Genomic DNA, 15,120 nt, shown 5'->3' on the forward strand with positions numbered 1-15,120 from the left:
GTTCCGCATCGCACGGACTGCACGCATCAGCTTGTCGGTAATACCCGAAGCAGTTGCTACAGGCAGCTTTTCTGATGGGTACCGATGATACAGACGGACTGCCGGCCGTTTTGCCGCACCGCCGCGTTCCCTTTTTATGGTTCCGTTACATGAAGAGTGCCAACGGAGGAGGCTTAGTAATAGGCTCCTATTACTAAGCCTCCACTGTTCATCTGTCCTTCTGGCTGTCTGTCTGTCAGCGGGCTGTATCTCATGAACCGTAAATTGGTAGAAAATAAAAAAGTTCACAGAATGTCTATTTCTCTTGCGGCTTGCCGCTATAACAAATAATAAAAGTACATTCCGCACGTACGCGTGTACACGTCACTATACGAAAATCCGAAAGTGGCATCGGCAATCTGATGATGGTAGTTGCGTCGGTAAATCCGATCGCTGGCGATACAGTGTACGCATTGTGAAAAACGAATCCGATTGATGCGATGCGTTCGATGCTTACGATGCGGAAACGTGGACGCTTACCTTAAAGGTCTCAACGCACTTGAGCTGAGCTGCGCGACGCGGCGCTGCAAATATAGTTTATATGAGTTTGTATAGAGCAAGGCACTGCCGCGTCGCGTCACAGCGCAGCCCAAAAGCGTTTACCTTTATCCTGAAAACTTTTCGGTCAAGAATCTAAATTAACAAGTCTATTAGTAGATTAATCCTTTTCCGCAAAGTACATTGTGAAAATGATGACAATATTAAGCTTTGTCAATAGCTACCTAAGCTAAGTAACGACCTATAAAGAACCAATGCCTTTTAAAGGCTCTTAGAAAGGTTATAAGCATATATTGGTGTTTTTCGGTTGTGCAAAAATCTCAACTCTTCAAAAAAAAATCGAAATAGTATCTATCTATAAGTAAGTAGAGCCATCTTTTTCTGCAATTAAGATCTTTAGTTTAGAGATTTTTGTACAATCGAATAAGATAAGAATCTTAAAATTTTTGATGACTTATATGACGGTAACTATTTTTTTTTCTTCAGTTCTATTTCATGAAAACAATAAGCTGTTAGATTAGAACAACAAATGAAACCATTTAAGGTTCTTAGTCATGAGGTCCTTATTCAAATTGTAGACATTAGTCATGTGTGAGGTTATTGTTCTTGCTACCAAAATTTAAACAAAAGGACATTGTAAAGAGTTAATATATTGCAATTTAAATTATGTGATTTCGACCGACAAAGAACGTCTCCTTGTGGGTCTACCATTAAAAAAGTTACATCATTTCCTACAACTGCACCGCACGCCATCGCAATCAATTCCATCATCATCACCTGGGTTTATGGAGAACTTCGACCACCCGTTGTGCCAGATCCTTTTTTCCACGCACATGCAAACTGTGGAATCAACTCCCTTATGTGGTGTTCCCTTTAGATTACAATATGGGGTTATTCAAGGGGCAGACCAACAAATTCCTAAAAGGCCGGCAACGCATCGGGCGGTTCCTCTGGTGCTGCAAATGTTCATGGGCCGCGGTTATCACTTAACATCAGGTGACCCGCCTGCTCATTTGCTCGCTATCTCTATTTTAAAAAAATATACATATTTTGAAATAGATTTTTTTGATTGTCTAATAGGGTTGGCACTTGAGTATATGATTATTGTATAGGCTTATTTTACAATGAAATTGTAAATTTGAAGCTCCATTCCAAATAACGACATAGGTAGTACTTATTAATTAATTTTATTATTGCTAGTCATAATTTTAAATAACTTGTGGTTAAAATTATAATACCTCACTCGAATAATAATAAAATCACTGTCATGTTCGTAAAATAAAATCATATTTTTTTGTGTAAATAATTCTAAACTTGTAAAGTCTAGTAATGTTAAGCTGCAAAAAATTCCGGTTGATGAACAAAGTTCATTAGATAAATTTATTGATAATAAAAGCATACAATAACCATTGTAATTATTTTAGCCTTAAATATTCAGCTATATTTGATGAAAAGAACAAAAATGGTTTATAAATGCATGTGTTAACATAGCAGTTTTCCGTGAACGTGCTGTTCATTCGGGTCCTATATATAATAATTCAAAGTGGAGATATTCTCGGCTTCGGAAAACGAAATTCGGCTTTAGTGCGCAACCGTTCATACTAGTAGTACTACGGCTACTTCGGATCGAGAATTCAAAAATTCGGATCGGATGCGTACGAAGGCTAAGAGCGATCACGCACTCATCCGATCTGAATCCGTGAAAATAGGGATACAAAAATATCTACGTCATCCATACTATCCATACTAATATTATAAATGCGAAAGTGTGTCTGTCTGTCTGCTAGCTTTTCACGAGACTCATATATTCAACCGAATTTAACGAAATTTTATACATATAGAGATAGCTTGCATCCCGGGGAAGGACATAGGCTACTTTTATCCCGGAAAATCAAAGAGTTCCCACCGGATAATTAAAAACCGAAATCCATACAGACGAAGTCGCGGGCATCATATAGTATGTCATAAGCTACCACACAATAGTTCTAGGACTACTTCGGAACGTATTTTCAAGGACTTGGATCAGATGAATGCGTAACCGCCCTAAGGCTGTCATTGTGAGTATAAGTAAGATAAAGATGTACTCACACTGGAGTGGTTCTCGACGAGGCAGAGGAACACAACGTCCTCGCGCAGCAGCCTAACGGCGCCATGCAGCGGCTGCGCGGTTTTGCTCTTCAGCATGCGGTACAGCAACGCCGACGACATATGCGCAAAGTCCTCTCCTACGTAATTAAAATAATGATGCCTTACTTAAAGTAATAGGGATGTGAAGTAGTTCAGTCCTGTCATTGTGAATGAGTCATGTAATTACATAGTTCTTACTTATTTATTTTAGATTGTGGTCACCTAATATTAATTAACACGTACCTAGGCATAATATGCATACTTCAATATAATAATGTAATATATACATTGTACATATACCTACATGGATACCCAAACTCATCACAAACAATTGTATTCATTACACAAAGGTTTGTCTAGTGCGGGAATCGAACCTATGGCCCATAGTGTCAAAGTTAGTTGTTTAGTCTAATTCTAAACAGTCTCATTTTTATGTTTTATATGAGATCCTCACTGTACTGAGTCAGTGTATCAGCCTCTTTTTGCACAAACACGTTATTTATATTTTGCAAAATACAGTCAGCACAGAAAATATCAATTTGCTTTAAATAAAAATATAGATTATAGAGGAGAGTCTGTGTTCAAGTATGCATAGTGTGGGGTGCCTCCCAGCACAACTGACTGACAATATAAACAATAACGAACCTGTTAAATCATCCCAGTGAGCTGATATTAGACCTGAACAGTGCTCTTTCAGAGCCGAGGCCCCTATCTCATCTGCTGCAGAGTAGAACTTCACACAACTCCTGAAAATACAACAAAGATTAATTAGTTGTAAACTAATTTAGTTTTAAATTTATGTTATGATCTGGTATACCTAATGAACCACCTCTCAGGGAAAGGGATTTATGACTAATATTTCTGTTTGCCAATTTTATGCTTAGTATTCAAATGTCTAATGTCTCTAATCATATCCCAGTGATACTGACCATGAGTGCCCAAGCAATAACCAATATGAAAAGGCTACAACTTTACAATAAAAGAACGGACTGGGAAGCGTTTCGTAGTATAGTTAATGATGAGCTTCAATTAGAAATAGCGCTCAAATCGGAGGAAGACATTGATATTGCTACTACTAAGTTTATGACCACAATTCAGTCAGCTTGTTGGAAGTGTACACCAGAAATCTCCAATTCTTCACCAAGACACAATGCAGTTCCATCGGAAATTAAATTTCAAATCTTGGAAAAAAGAAGACTACGCAGAGTATGGCACAATAGTAGACATCCAGAAGACAAAACAGTACTTAACAAAGCAATTAAGGACCTTAAAGACACCATAGCTAAATCAAAGGATACTTTAACAAAATCATATCTGGAATCGTTGACAGCAACAAGTGCTACTAATTACTCCCTTTATCGTGCTTGCAAAAACCTAAATCAGCCTGCAGACCCTAAGCCACCACTCAGATTGGAGGGCAACATATGGGCTAGAAGTCAGCAACAAAAAGCTGATGCCTTTGGAAACCACCTGGCCCAAATATTCACGCCAAATGAAACTGATCCTGACACTGATGAAACAGAAATAGAAGACGTCCTCGGTCAGCCTTTTCAATTGGATATGCCCATTACGCCAACAAACCCAAGTGAGATTATCAACATAATAAAACATATGGATAGCAAGAAAGCGCCTGGCTTTGATCTAATTGATAAAAAAGTCCTATCAGAATTACCCAAAAAAGGTTTTGTGTTTCTCTCCATTTTGTTTAATGGCATCATTCGTGTTGGCTACTTCCCAGCACTGTGGAAGGTCTCACAAATTATAATGATAGCGAAGCCTGGTAAACCTGTCCATGAAGTAACCTCATACAGGCCAATCAGTTTATTACCTGTGACATCAAAAATTTGTGAAAAAGTTGTGTTGCAGAGACTTATGAAGGAACTCTGCTCAAGATGTATCATTCCAGACCATCAATTTGGCTTCCGGCAGCATCATGGAACTGTCGAACAGGTACACAGGGTATGCAGAACAATTAGAGATGCACTTGAACATAAAGAATACTGCTCTTCTGCATTCCTTGACGTGCAGCAAGCATTTGATAAAGTGTGGCATACAGGACTATTGTTCAAAATTAAATCGCTACTACCTCATACATTCTTCGGATTATTGAAATCTTACCTGACTGATAGGATATTTCAAGTCAAGGAAGCCGAATACACCTCTTCGTTTCACCCAATTACAGCTGGTGTGCCACAGGGCTCAGTGCTAGGTCCTGTACTTTACACCATCTATACGAGTGACCTACCTCGAATTGACGATGTTACTGTGGCTACATTCGCAGATGATACCGCTGTCCTTGCTCGCAGTGAAAATCCTGACGAAGCTTCGGCTATTCTACAACGTGGTCTAAACGAGATTGACAAATGGCTGTCGAAATGGAGAATAAAAGCTAGCGGTACAAAGTCAGTCCATATAACATTTACTCTTCGTCGAGGAAACTGTCCTCCAGTCTCACTGCGGAACAATCAGCTTCCGCAATGTGACAGTGTTAGATACTTGGGCATGCACCTAGACAGAAGGCTCACCTGGAAAAAACATGTTCAAACCAAGAGGGATGAGATCTATCACCGATATAGAGGACTGTACTGGATGCTCTCAAGGAACTCCAGACTTTCCCTAGACAACAAGCTCCTGATATACAAGACAATAATAAAGCCGATATGGTCATACGGCATTGAGCTCTGGGGATCAGCATGTGACTCCAATATTCAAATTGTACAAAGAGCTCAAAATTACATTTTGAAACAACTATCCAACGCGCCATGGTTCTTGCAGATATCGGAACTCCATGAGCACTTAAATATCAACACAGTAAAGGAAGAGATTAGAAGCTATAGTTGCAACTACAAAACAAGACTTACTAACCATCCAAATCGTCTGGCAGTGCAGTTGACAATGCCGCAGGCGATTCGTCGACTAAAGAGAAAGCATATATTGGATAATTAGCTGAGACCCATGGAGTTTTCCCGCTGGGGAAGTTGTCTCCAATCACGCCAACCAGTCCTCCAACCAATCTGCTCATAGTCCATCGACTGATAGCATGATAAGGCACAACAAAAAAAAAAAAAAAAAAAGTATTCAAATGTTTCAAATGATGCAAGCTATAACTGTGCCTTACCGAATGTCAACAAAGATACTTGCTTTTTAACATTAATATGGTAGATAGTTGTAATTGCATTTAGGAAAGTGCTGCTACACCAGGTGGGCAAAAGTACTGGTCAGGAAATTTGAAATAGTCGCAATCACCATGGATTGAAGACTTGACATTATACAGTGACCAAAGACCTGCACAGCCACAAAAGAAAAATTTGGTAGTTAATGATTTAATAATGAATGGTAGTTAGTTAAATTAAGTGAAGGATGAAATGCATAGAGGAAGCAAAGACCCACCAAGGGTTGTAGCACCGAAGTATAGTAGTTAGTATTCAACATATAGTATAGTATTGTTTTAACTATATAGGCTTGCGCTTAAATGTGCTTAGCTGCAATTAATAGGTTGATGATGAGCATGCCTGGATATAAGGTGCATATTCACTCTTCTTTTGAAGGTACCAAATACCAATATTATAGCTGGCATATCAGTATAGCAGTATTTACCTCACTCCAACAGATGCAATTAGAGCCTGTTCACACTTTCCAACTAAACCATACAGTTTGAAATTGGCTGCTGATTTCATAAGTTGAAGTGCAAATGAGTCTCCTCGAGAAAGGTCCACCACATCTGTGTATAGCCACTTAAGCAATGCTGCACCCACATCATCGGGGAGAGATGACCAGTCTACAATGGAAAAGAAAACATTACCATGATGACATGACGATGATGATGTGCATATGTGTACTTCGAGATTAGTTATGTTGTCAAGCAAGTTTTTCTAATGTGCAATAATTAATTTTGGTAGGCATTTGCCCACTCATACAGATTAGATAAGATTAGTAAAAGCCGCAAATTACTGTCATACTTAGACTGGATAAAAAATTATACATAAGTATTATCCTACGAACATTTACGTAGGATTAGATATTGCGAATGTTACCTAGTTCTGTAAGATTCCTTAGAGCCTCCTCATTCCAGTCGTCCGAGCGAGCGTTAAGCACAAACTTGTGACCGGGAACAGACTTGTTCTGCAGTTTAACCACGATATCTGAATAAGTATCCCTGCCGTAAAGAGTGGACACCGTCATTAGAAGTCGAGCGACAAAACTGGTTTCACTCAAGTCACCAGCCGACGCCGCTGCGAGCATATATTTCCGTTCCACTTCCGCGCAATGGCTCTGCAACTTGCTATATTCTTCTTTCAGAAGCGTTAAATGCTGCTGAAGCTTTGTCACTTCGCTCGACGCTGCATAAATTAACAAAATTTCGGACACACAAAATATTAATAAACAACACCGCCCACTAATATTTATTTGAACAAAGGCTCTAGAACTGTTCGCAACAACTTACCCATGACGGAGATTAAACAATTTGCAGAGTCCCCTGATTAAATAATTGTTATTATATGTTTAATAAACGAAAATAAAACTAAATTGATCCGCAAAGTAATTTATCAACAAAATCGCGAAATTGACAGAACTATTGAGTGACAGTTGACAAAGGACAATTTTGAGTAGTAACTGGTTTAATGGCTATAGGTTCTAGCCCTTTTGGGCCTGGAAATGACAATAGTTTGGCACTAACCACAGACTCTGTCACGTTAACCATAGACAAATTTTTAACAGAAAAATATTCTGTGTGGATGGGTAACTTTAGAACTCATACACTTACCTCAGCTGGTGCGCAGAGATGGTTTGGTTTATATCTGTGGTTTATTAGGGTTCCGTAGTACATATAGTTTCGCCATGTCCATCCATCATTCACAGCAGTAACTAGTATACATATATATTATAATCAATTTTAAAGGAAAACTATCATGGCTAAGTAGAGTTCACAGGTTAAGAGTATGACTACGGAACCCTACACTGCACGTGGCCCGCCACACACTTGGCCGGTTTTATATCATATCTCTGGCAATATGTTGGAGTCCCAGAACAGCACAGAGTAGGTACCTACATTGAATATCAGAACAGCCTAGAGCTTAGCCCCAGCGCCGTAAAGCCAGTTAAAAAAAGTATTATGATAACAGCTGTCATTGTTATCAATGCTTTTTGTTATCGATAACAGATGTCTCTGCAATGTTTCAGTTTCTGTCTTCGATGATTCTATTTTCGAGATAACCTTCAAGTAGAGTTAAATGAATTGATAACAAGAACGAAGTATCGCAGTGTTCTTTATATTTGTTAATATAAAATTAATACAACAACTGTATTATTGTTGTATTCCTGAAGATGAATTCTTTGCATAGGGTTTTAGTTTTAAGCTCACCTAAAAGTGCCAGGTAAGAAAGAGGCAACAAACTAAGCTATGCTTCATTTTTGTTACTAATTATTATTAATGTTTAAATTTCGATTGTTTTTAATGAAGTAAAGTTTACTTTGCAGGCTAATTTCAACAACGAACTCGCGATCAATCTCTGACGATGGTTGGATTTCAAAGTTGTTGGTGCGAAAGATTGAGCCAACTAAAGAATCCCATAGCCGTATGCTAAGCGACAAGGAGATTGTATACGCGTTGCATACTCACAACATTAGACCAGATTCCGTTGATAAATATTTACAAAACTAGTAAGTACATATACTGTATCACACGAGTCACGACTTATTTAAAAGTTGTTACTATGTCCTACCGGTAAATAAGCCGATTATGCAATGTTCTGTAAATAGATCTTTGGTAGTTTGTATATAAAAACTCACGATAGCGCAACGTTGCCAAAATGTCAGGGATTCCATAATTTGCACAAAATATCAACCATATGGGAATCCAGCCATGGGAAGGCATCTAGCAAAGATACTATTTATAATGTTATTGAAGTGTTTACCTTTCTAAAATACACTAAAAATACATTTAGAAATCTATTAGGTAGGTACTTAGATGTAAGTAGGTAGGTAGTAGGTAGGTATTCTTTCAATTTAGCAAGTATCTTCAATCTCACTGCATTCTTACTTTCCTGTGTGGGATCCAGGGCAAATGTGTCATCATTCAGCAATAGAAAAGCTCAATTTATTTAACTGGAACTTTGTTAAGTAATTATTATAAGTGAAAGTCCCCTGCCGCACTGAGTTCGTGTTTGTTCAGGCTAATCTCAGAAACGTCTGTATGGCTTTTCATATTGTTTTTACCAATAGGATGATGGATTATCTAAGAATGTTATAGGCTATAATTTATAGACATTTGGAAAGTTGGAGAGTATAAAAATAATAGGTATTTTTGTATTTATTTTATTATCACTGTGATTATCACAAAAGGTCTCATATTATCATATAAACATACCTTGACCCTAACTTACAATAAAATAATAGTATGTACTAAGACAACATTAATTTAATTGTTGTTGTATGTTGTTTTGTTGTTTATTTAAAGTAAAAATAATACACCAGAAGTAAAATTTCTCATTAAGAATCTTCTCTTCTTTAGTAAAACATCATCAGAATTTGTGGAGTCTCGCAAGTCAGAACTAGGATGTGAATTGGTTGGATCATGGACAGTATCAGTAGGAGACATGGACCAGGCGTTGCATTTGTGGCGTTACGTCGGCGGCTTTGAGAAGATTGATAAAGCAAAGATTCTCTTCAGAGAAAATCCTGTAAGTGACGCTTTGTTAGATTCTAAAGACAGAGGACGGCAGATCTGACTTGTTTCATATATTTGTCTTTGCTCGCTGCGCCGCACTTCAACATGAATCCATCGCCGGCCCACTACTAAGTACGAGTCTCCTCTCGGAATGAGAAGGCCGAAGGAAATAAGCCATAGTTGAGAACATTATAGAGAACTCTCAAGCATGCAGGTTTCCTCACGATGTTTTCCTTCACCGTTAAAGCAAGTGATATTTAATTGCTTAAAGCACACAACTTCGTGCGTGCCCGGGATCGAACCCCCGACCGATGAGGCTTAAGAAAACACAGATAGTTCCTAATATACCTATGACTTGGGGGGACGCACCGCACACCCGCGCTATTCCGCACCGGCTTAGCGCGGGGGCTGTGCGTTAAGTATTATTTTGATAGAAAGTACTTTAGTATTTATATACAGTTACTAGCTGGCCCGCGACTTCGTACGCGTGGATTTAGATTTTAAAAACCCCGTGGGAACTCTTTGATTTTCCAGGATAAAAAGTAGCCTATGCCACTCTCCATGCCTTAAACTATACCCATGCAAAAAATCACGTCGATCCGTTGCTCCGTTGCGACGTGATTGAAGGACCAACCAACAAACCAACAAAAAACACACATTCGCATTTATAATAGGGGTAGTGACATATATACATTCAATTATTTAATGTTACAGGATTACAGAGCGCTTGAGAAGGAGAGAGGCAATTTCGTGAGATCGCGCCATCTTCAATACTTGTTAGCTTTTAGCTTCTGGCCGTCAGGCGAGCCGCGTCCGGGCAAGAACATCTACGAGATAAGATCCTATAGGTATGCCTAATTATTATTGTTACTAATTTCTTTTGTTTTATTTTAAGTAGCGTTAAAATTTTATTTTTAGATTCCTTTGTACCTGACGAATGAATAAATTAAATTTGCACAAAATAATTGTGTAGCTGGTTTGTTATCTTTTAAATGGCTTGGTTTCTGTATTTATTTACTACTAGCTGATGCCCGCGACTTTGTTCGCGTGGATATAGGTTTTTTTAAAATCCCATGGGAACCTTTTTTAAAAATCCCTGCCCAGAAAAATAAAACACCTCGCCATATTATTGTGGAAAACCTGTGGAACTAATTTGTACAAGACCACATTACTTATTGACCATAAACAATATACTAGTGGCGCCACAAGAGACAGTTTTTTATATACCCTGGTCAGGTCAGGCTATAAACTTAAAACTAAAGCTACAATGGTCCTAAACATGCCCAGCTCTGAGAAGAGCCCACACAACAAACTCAGCCGGAAAAAGCTTGTTTCGCGATCACTGTACACTGTACAGAAGTTGCAATGGCCTACTTAAAAAAAACTATTGAAATACTGTATTACTTTGCGGTTTCAGTTTAAAGCCCGGCACAATGATCGAGTGGGGCAACAACTGGGCGCGCGGGCTGACATACAGACGTGCCCAGAACGAGGCCTTCGCGGGGTACTTCTCCCAAATCGGCAGACTGTACAATGTCCATCACATTTGGTGTGAGTTTAAGAGAATTATAAATTACTAGATAATACCCACGACTTCGTCCGCGTGGATTTAGGTTTTTACAAATCCCGTGGGAACTCTTTGATTTTCCGGGATAAAAAGTAGCCTATGTCCTTCCCCGTGATGCAAGCTATATCTGTCGTCAAAATCAGTTGAACGGATGGACCGTAAAAGGCTAGCAGACAGACAGACATACAGACACACTTTCGCATTTATAATATTAATATGGACTAGCTGACACCCGCACTTTCATGCGTCAGAAATTAAGTTTAAAAAAATTCCGTGGGAACTGATTATCTGGGATAAAACGCTGATGTCCGCGGTTTTATCCGCGAGTATTTAGGGTTTTTAAAAATTTCGTGGGAACTGATTATCCGGGATAAAAACTAGCCTATCCCATCTTCAGAAAGCATTCAATCTCTGTATAGTCCGTACAAAATGACTTCTCACACGCCATATAAACTCTGTGTCAACTATCATGTCAAAAGTACGGTTCGCCTTTAAAATAAGGACTAAAATCGTACTTTTGTCATGGCAGAAGACACAAAGTTAAAATGGCGCGTGATAACTTATTTTGTACGAACTATAAACAATTCGGCTGTGAAAACGAGAAATACATTCGCATTTATAATATTAATATGGATTTATTATTGTCACAATATAGTTCATTGAAATAAAGACTCAGAGTGGATTAAAAGTTCCTGTTTGTCACCATCCAGGCTACAAGGACCTGCAGGCGCGGCGCGAGACGCGCGAGAGCACGTGGCGCAACCCGGGCTGGGACGAGTGCGTGGCCTACACCGTGCCGCTCATCCGCGAGATGCACTGCCGCATCCTCGAGCCCACCGAGTTCTCGCCCACGCAGTAAACTCTACGAACGAACACTGCTGCTGCCACACTGCAGTTACAGTACGTGGCCGAAACTAATGTACATCGACCTTTACAGATAGCAGATTTATAGAGCGTTGTCCATATCGTTGAGACCGACAAAACGTCATATAGGTATGAGCGACATAGACAACGCTCTGCGGCTTTACAAAACCAAAATGTCATTCTAAAGTCCGATGTACTTTACTTTCTGTCGCATACTGTAAAAAATGTTATTTAACATTTGCCAGCTAACATTTTGTCACAAATTGTAGCGAACTATACCAAATGTACCAATTTCACCAACGTAAAATAAGTCTTATCCCAGAGTTAATTTGATATTTTGGCAGGTTTTCAATACAAAAACTGTCATTACATGGTCATTACCCGATTTATTCTTCGGTTAAACGTCACTCGATGTTGGTGAAATCGACGCCAATGTTAGTAAATGTTGTGTCAGTTAATTTTCAGTAATGTTTTAAAACATTTTATAACTGCAATGTGGCTTTAGGGCGCTTGTCGACCGAAGCAGAGTAGAGCGGTTTACGCTTTCAGCGGCCCCACGAAACTAATGAATACTATAAGCGGCTTATTGCCTCTTCAGTGAGCGGACCAATCAGATTATCTAGATCACGTGATAATTTTATTATGTGTCACAATTGGTCTGTTGAATATCTACGCTCCGCTTCAGTGGACAGGCACTCTAAGCCCGGTATTAACCCCAAAGAGCAGGTGGGCAGAGAGTCTTAACTGTGTCAACAGGAGCTAATAAGCTTATTTATTTTGAGACGCGAACGTAAGTGATATACTACGAATAGTTGGCGGCGGCATTTGATATAGATATCCTCTTCACTTTGATGGAAACACTACATGCTGCGCCGCTCTTCTCCCCTCTCCACCCATTTCCGCTTTGGTGGATACTGGGCCTAGAACAAAGTTTGCAGATCTCGACAACGTGGACAGATACGAGTGTCGCAACCGTCGCAACACTAACGGTAGATAAGAAAGATAAGAAGACCTAAAGTTTCTTGCTTTAAAGTTGTTCTGTTCATTACCTAACGAGAGCTGTTCGTAGAAAGTCAGGAATCTATCAACGTTGTCGCAATGTGTAACAGCCTGAAGTTGTACACGTATAAACAAGATACGTTTCCTACGATAGGTATATTGCATACGATGGTTCTAATGTGAAATCAAGATAGTTATTGTCATCTTTTAATATACTTAATCCATTTTTGACTATATGAAATGACTTCGACGTGACACAAGAGAAGTAGCGCCTTGAGTAGCGCTGATCGAACACTACTAAAAGTGGCCGTACACGGGCATTTTTTTTTCTCTTTATTTCGACCAAAATAATAAATGTACATTTATCCGCTTTACATCCAAAAACTCTAGAGTTTGTGTGGATGTTGCACATTCCTCTTATGATAATAAACTAAGCTAAGGTCTGTAGGTAATGCACGAAATGTTACCCGCGATTTACGTGTAATGACGTCGCACCGCGCACCGTGCAATCTACAAGCCGACGCCAAACCAGTTTGTGCAATGCGGAGCGCCTATGCATATAGCTCAATAGCTTATATAGCATATAGTTCGAAGCAGTCATGGCAGACTGCTTTCCGTGTAAGGCCGCTTGTAGTCGAAGCGACTGTTTCTTTTGTCATACACTAGTAAATACTAGACTGCACCAAGCAGTCGACTGCAATTGAAAATTCAACTGCAGTCCGCTGGTCGAGCGATCCGTGTACGTGATCAACTAGGGTTGCCTGTCACTCCTTGATTTCTGGGTTACCAGCATCAAAAATACGGGTTTTAATTTTTTTTACGGGAGACAGTGTTTTACTTTTTTTTTAATACTTATTGTTTGAAGAAACAAACAAACTTTTGAAAGTTCTTCATTTTGTGAAACAAATGTAGGTATAAAACCTAATCTTCATCTTGCATGTTACCTTAAAATTACATTTAACTTGTAATTCTGCCTTCATAGTATCAATACTGAGTCGGTTTCGGCTACGCGGGTATTGGTAAACGCATTGCCGCACAAAAAAAATTCTTTCTACTGGACAAAACGGCAGGGTTTGGTTTCGACAGGTCCGTCTGGATTTGTGAAAATACGGGAGCTTTATTTATCCCCTATTTTATTTTAGCAATTACGAGTTTCTGTATTATCATACCCTGAAATACGGGGTAACCTGTAAAATACAGGGCATCCGGGAATCCTATGATCAACTGTACGAGCTATCTGTAATATGGCCGCTCGATGACAATAATACTCTTTGATAATAATGAAGTGTTGGCACAATGAAGTTTTAATCTACTCTTAGATGTTTTTCCTGTCTCGATAGTTATTTATTTCCAAACTGCGTAACCCGTCTATTTGGCTCAAATGTATATGCTTATGAAATATAGCTACAGGGGCACAACACAAGCCATTGATATCAAGATTCTCACGTTGTATGATATTTTTCCATCCGAATGCATTGACTGTAGAGTCGACACTAATGATAATAATTTTTTAATGTTTTTTCTTTATATCGTAATTATTATTTAATTAAAATGAAATCAAACAAACCTGTATGCCAATATCTAGGATACGGATCTTAGAAATTAAGCACATCCCTACACTATGGGAGTAAAGTATAAATGTAAATAGAAATCAAACAAATGTTTTTATATCTACGCTAAAAAGCGGCATTTTTTAATAGCTGAAGATAAAATAATGTATTTAAAATAAATTGTTATATTATACAATTATAATGCATTTTCTTATAGTTAATGTCAGGACATATAAGTACGAATTACAATCCCGGGTATCTTTGAAACGATCTTTAATTAAAATGAATTGGCATATAAACACGTCCTATCTTAGGGTGATTACGCACTGCAATCGATCCGAATCCGTGAAAATACATTTCGAAGTAGTCATAGATCTATTTGTATGTACGTACTAGGTCCGTCTTGCGTCATCAGAGTTCTCCGTGAAAATATCTCGGAGGGCCTCAGATTCAAATCGGACATATGACGTAATTTGTCAAAGATGTCCACTGAATAGAGGATTTCCAAGGATTTCTGAGGTCGTATTAGTGCGTAAGCAATACTATCTGAGTTCGGTCCAAGTTTTTAATATCCGTATTTTCACAGACTGATAAGATGAGTGCATAACCACTCTTTAAGCCACGTCATTTTCTATCATGTGATTATGGTCAAGCGTGCCGCGCCTATAAGTTAATACTGAATTTAAAAAAAAACATCGCAATCATGCGTTTGTGGATTTTAATTCTAAATTATATTCTTTTGTGTTTTGTAGTCTGAAGTAGTATGCTAGTAGTAGTAGCATGAAGGTGGATATTGAAATGAATACACA

The 15,120-nt window shown here is 38.7% G+C and overlaps 2 protein-coding genes across 2 annotated transcripts in view; one reads left to right on the top strand and one right to left on the bottom strand.

The window, feature by feature from the left end:
* LOC117984854 (rabankyrin-5) overlaps positions 1-7,238 on the bottom strand; it is a 50,395-nt gene extending 43,157 nt beyond the window's left edge. Inside the window, exons 1-5 of the mRNA XM_034971513.2 lie at positions 7,109-7,238; positions 6,699-7,004; positions 6,262-6,442; positions 3,310-3,410; positions 2,626-2,762 (exon numbers count right to left, since the gene is read on the bottom strand). Coding sequence (XP_034827404.1) covers positions 2,626-2,762; positions 3,310-3,410; positions 6,262-6,442; positions 6,699-7,004; positions 7,109-7,112 — 729 coding nt within the window. The 5' untranslated portion in view covers positions 7,113-7,238. The remainder of the gene's footprint in view (positions 1-2,625; positions 2,763-3,309; positions 3,411-6,261; positions 6,443-6,698; positions 7,005-7,108) is intronic.
* Positions 7,239-7,852: 614 nt separating this feature from the next.
* Nipsnap (protein nipsnap) lies at positions 7,853-14,513 on the top strand. The gene is made up of 6 exons (XM_034971520.2): positions 7,853-8,039; positions 8,143-8,325; positions 9,176-9,344; positions 10,046-10,179; positions 10,749-10,882; positions 11,609-14,513. The coding sequence occupies exons 1-6, from the start codon at positions 7,990-7,992 to the stop codon at positions 11,755-11,757; spliced, it is 819 nt and encodes a 272-aa protein (XP_034827411.1). The 5' UTR covers positions 7,853-7,989; the 3' UTR covers positions 11,758-14,513.
* Positions 14,514-15,120: the final 607 nt, after the last annotated feature.

This window comes from Maniola hyperantus, chromosome 9 (genome assembly GCF_902806685.2).
Source record: "Maniola hyperantus chromosome 9, iAphHyp1.2, whole genome shotgun sequence".
Classification (NCBI taxonomy): Eukaryota; Metazoa; Arthropoda; class Insecta; order Lepidoptera; family Nymphalidae; genus Maniola; species Maniola hyperantus.

Coding starts and splice junctions, on each gene's coding strand:
- Nipsnap (XM_034971520.2), top strand. CDS start 7,990: ATGAATTCTTTGCATAGGGTTTTAGTTTTAAGCTCACCTAAAAGTGCC. Junction 8,326..9,175: donor GATAAATATTTACAAAACTA/GTAAGTACATAT, acceptor TCTCTTCTTTAG/TAAAACATCATCAGAATTTG. Junction 10,180..10,748: donor TACGAGATAAGATCCTATAG/GTATGCCTAATT, acceptor TTGCGGTTTCAG/TTTAAAGCCCGGCACAATGA.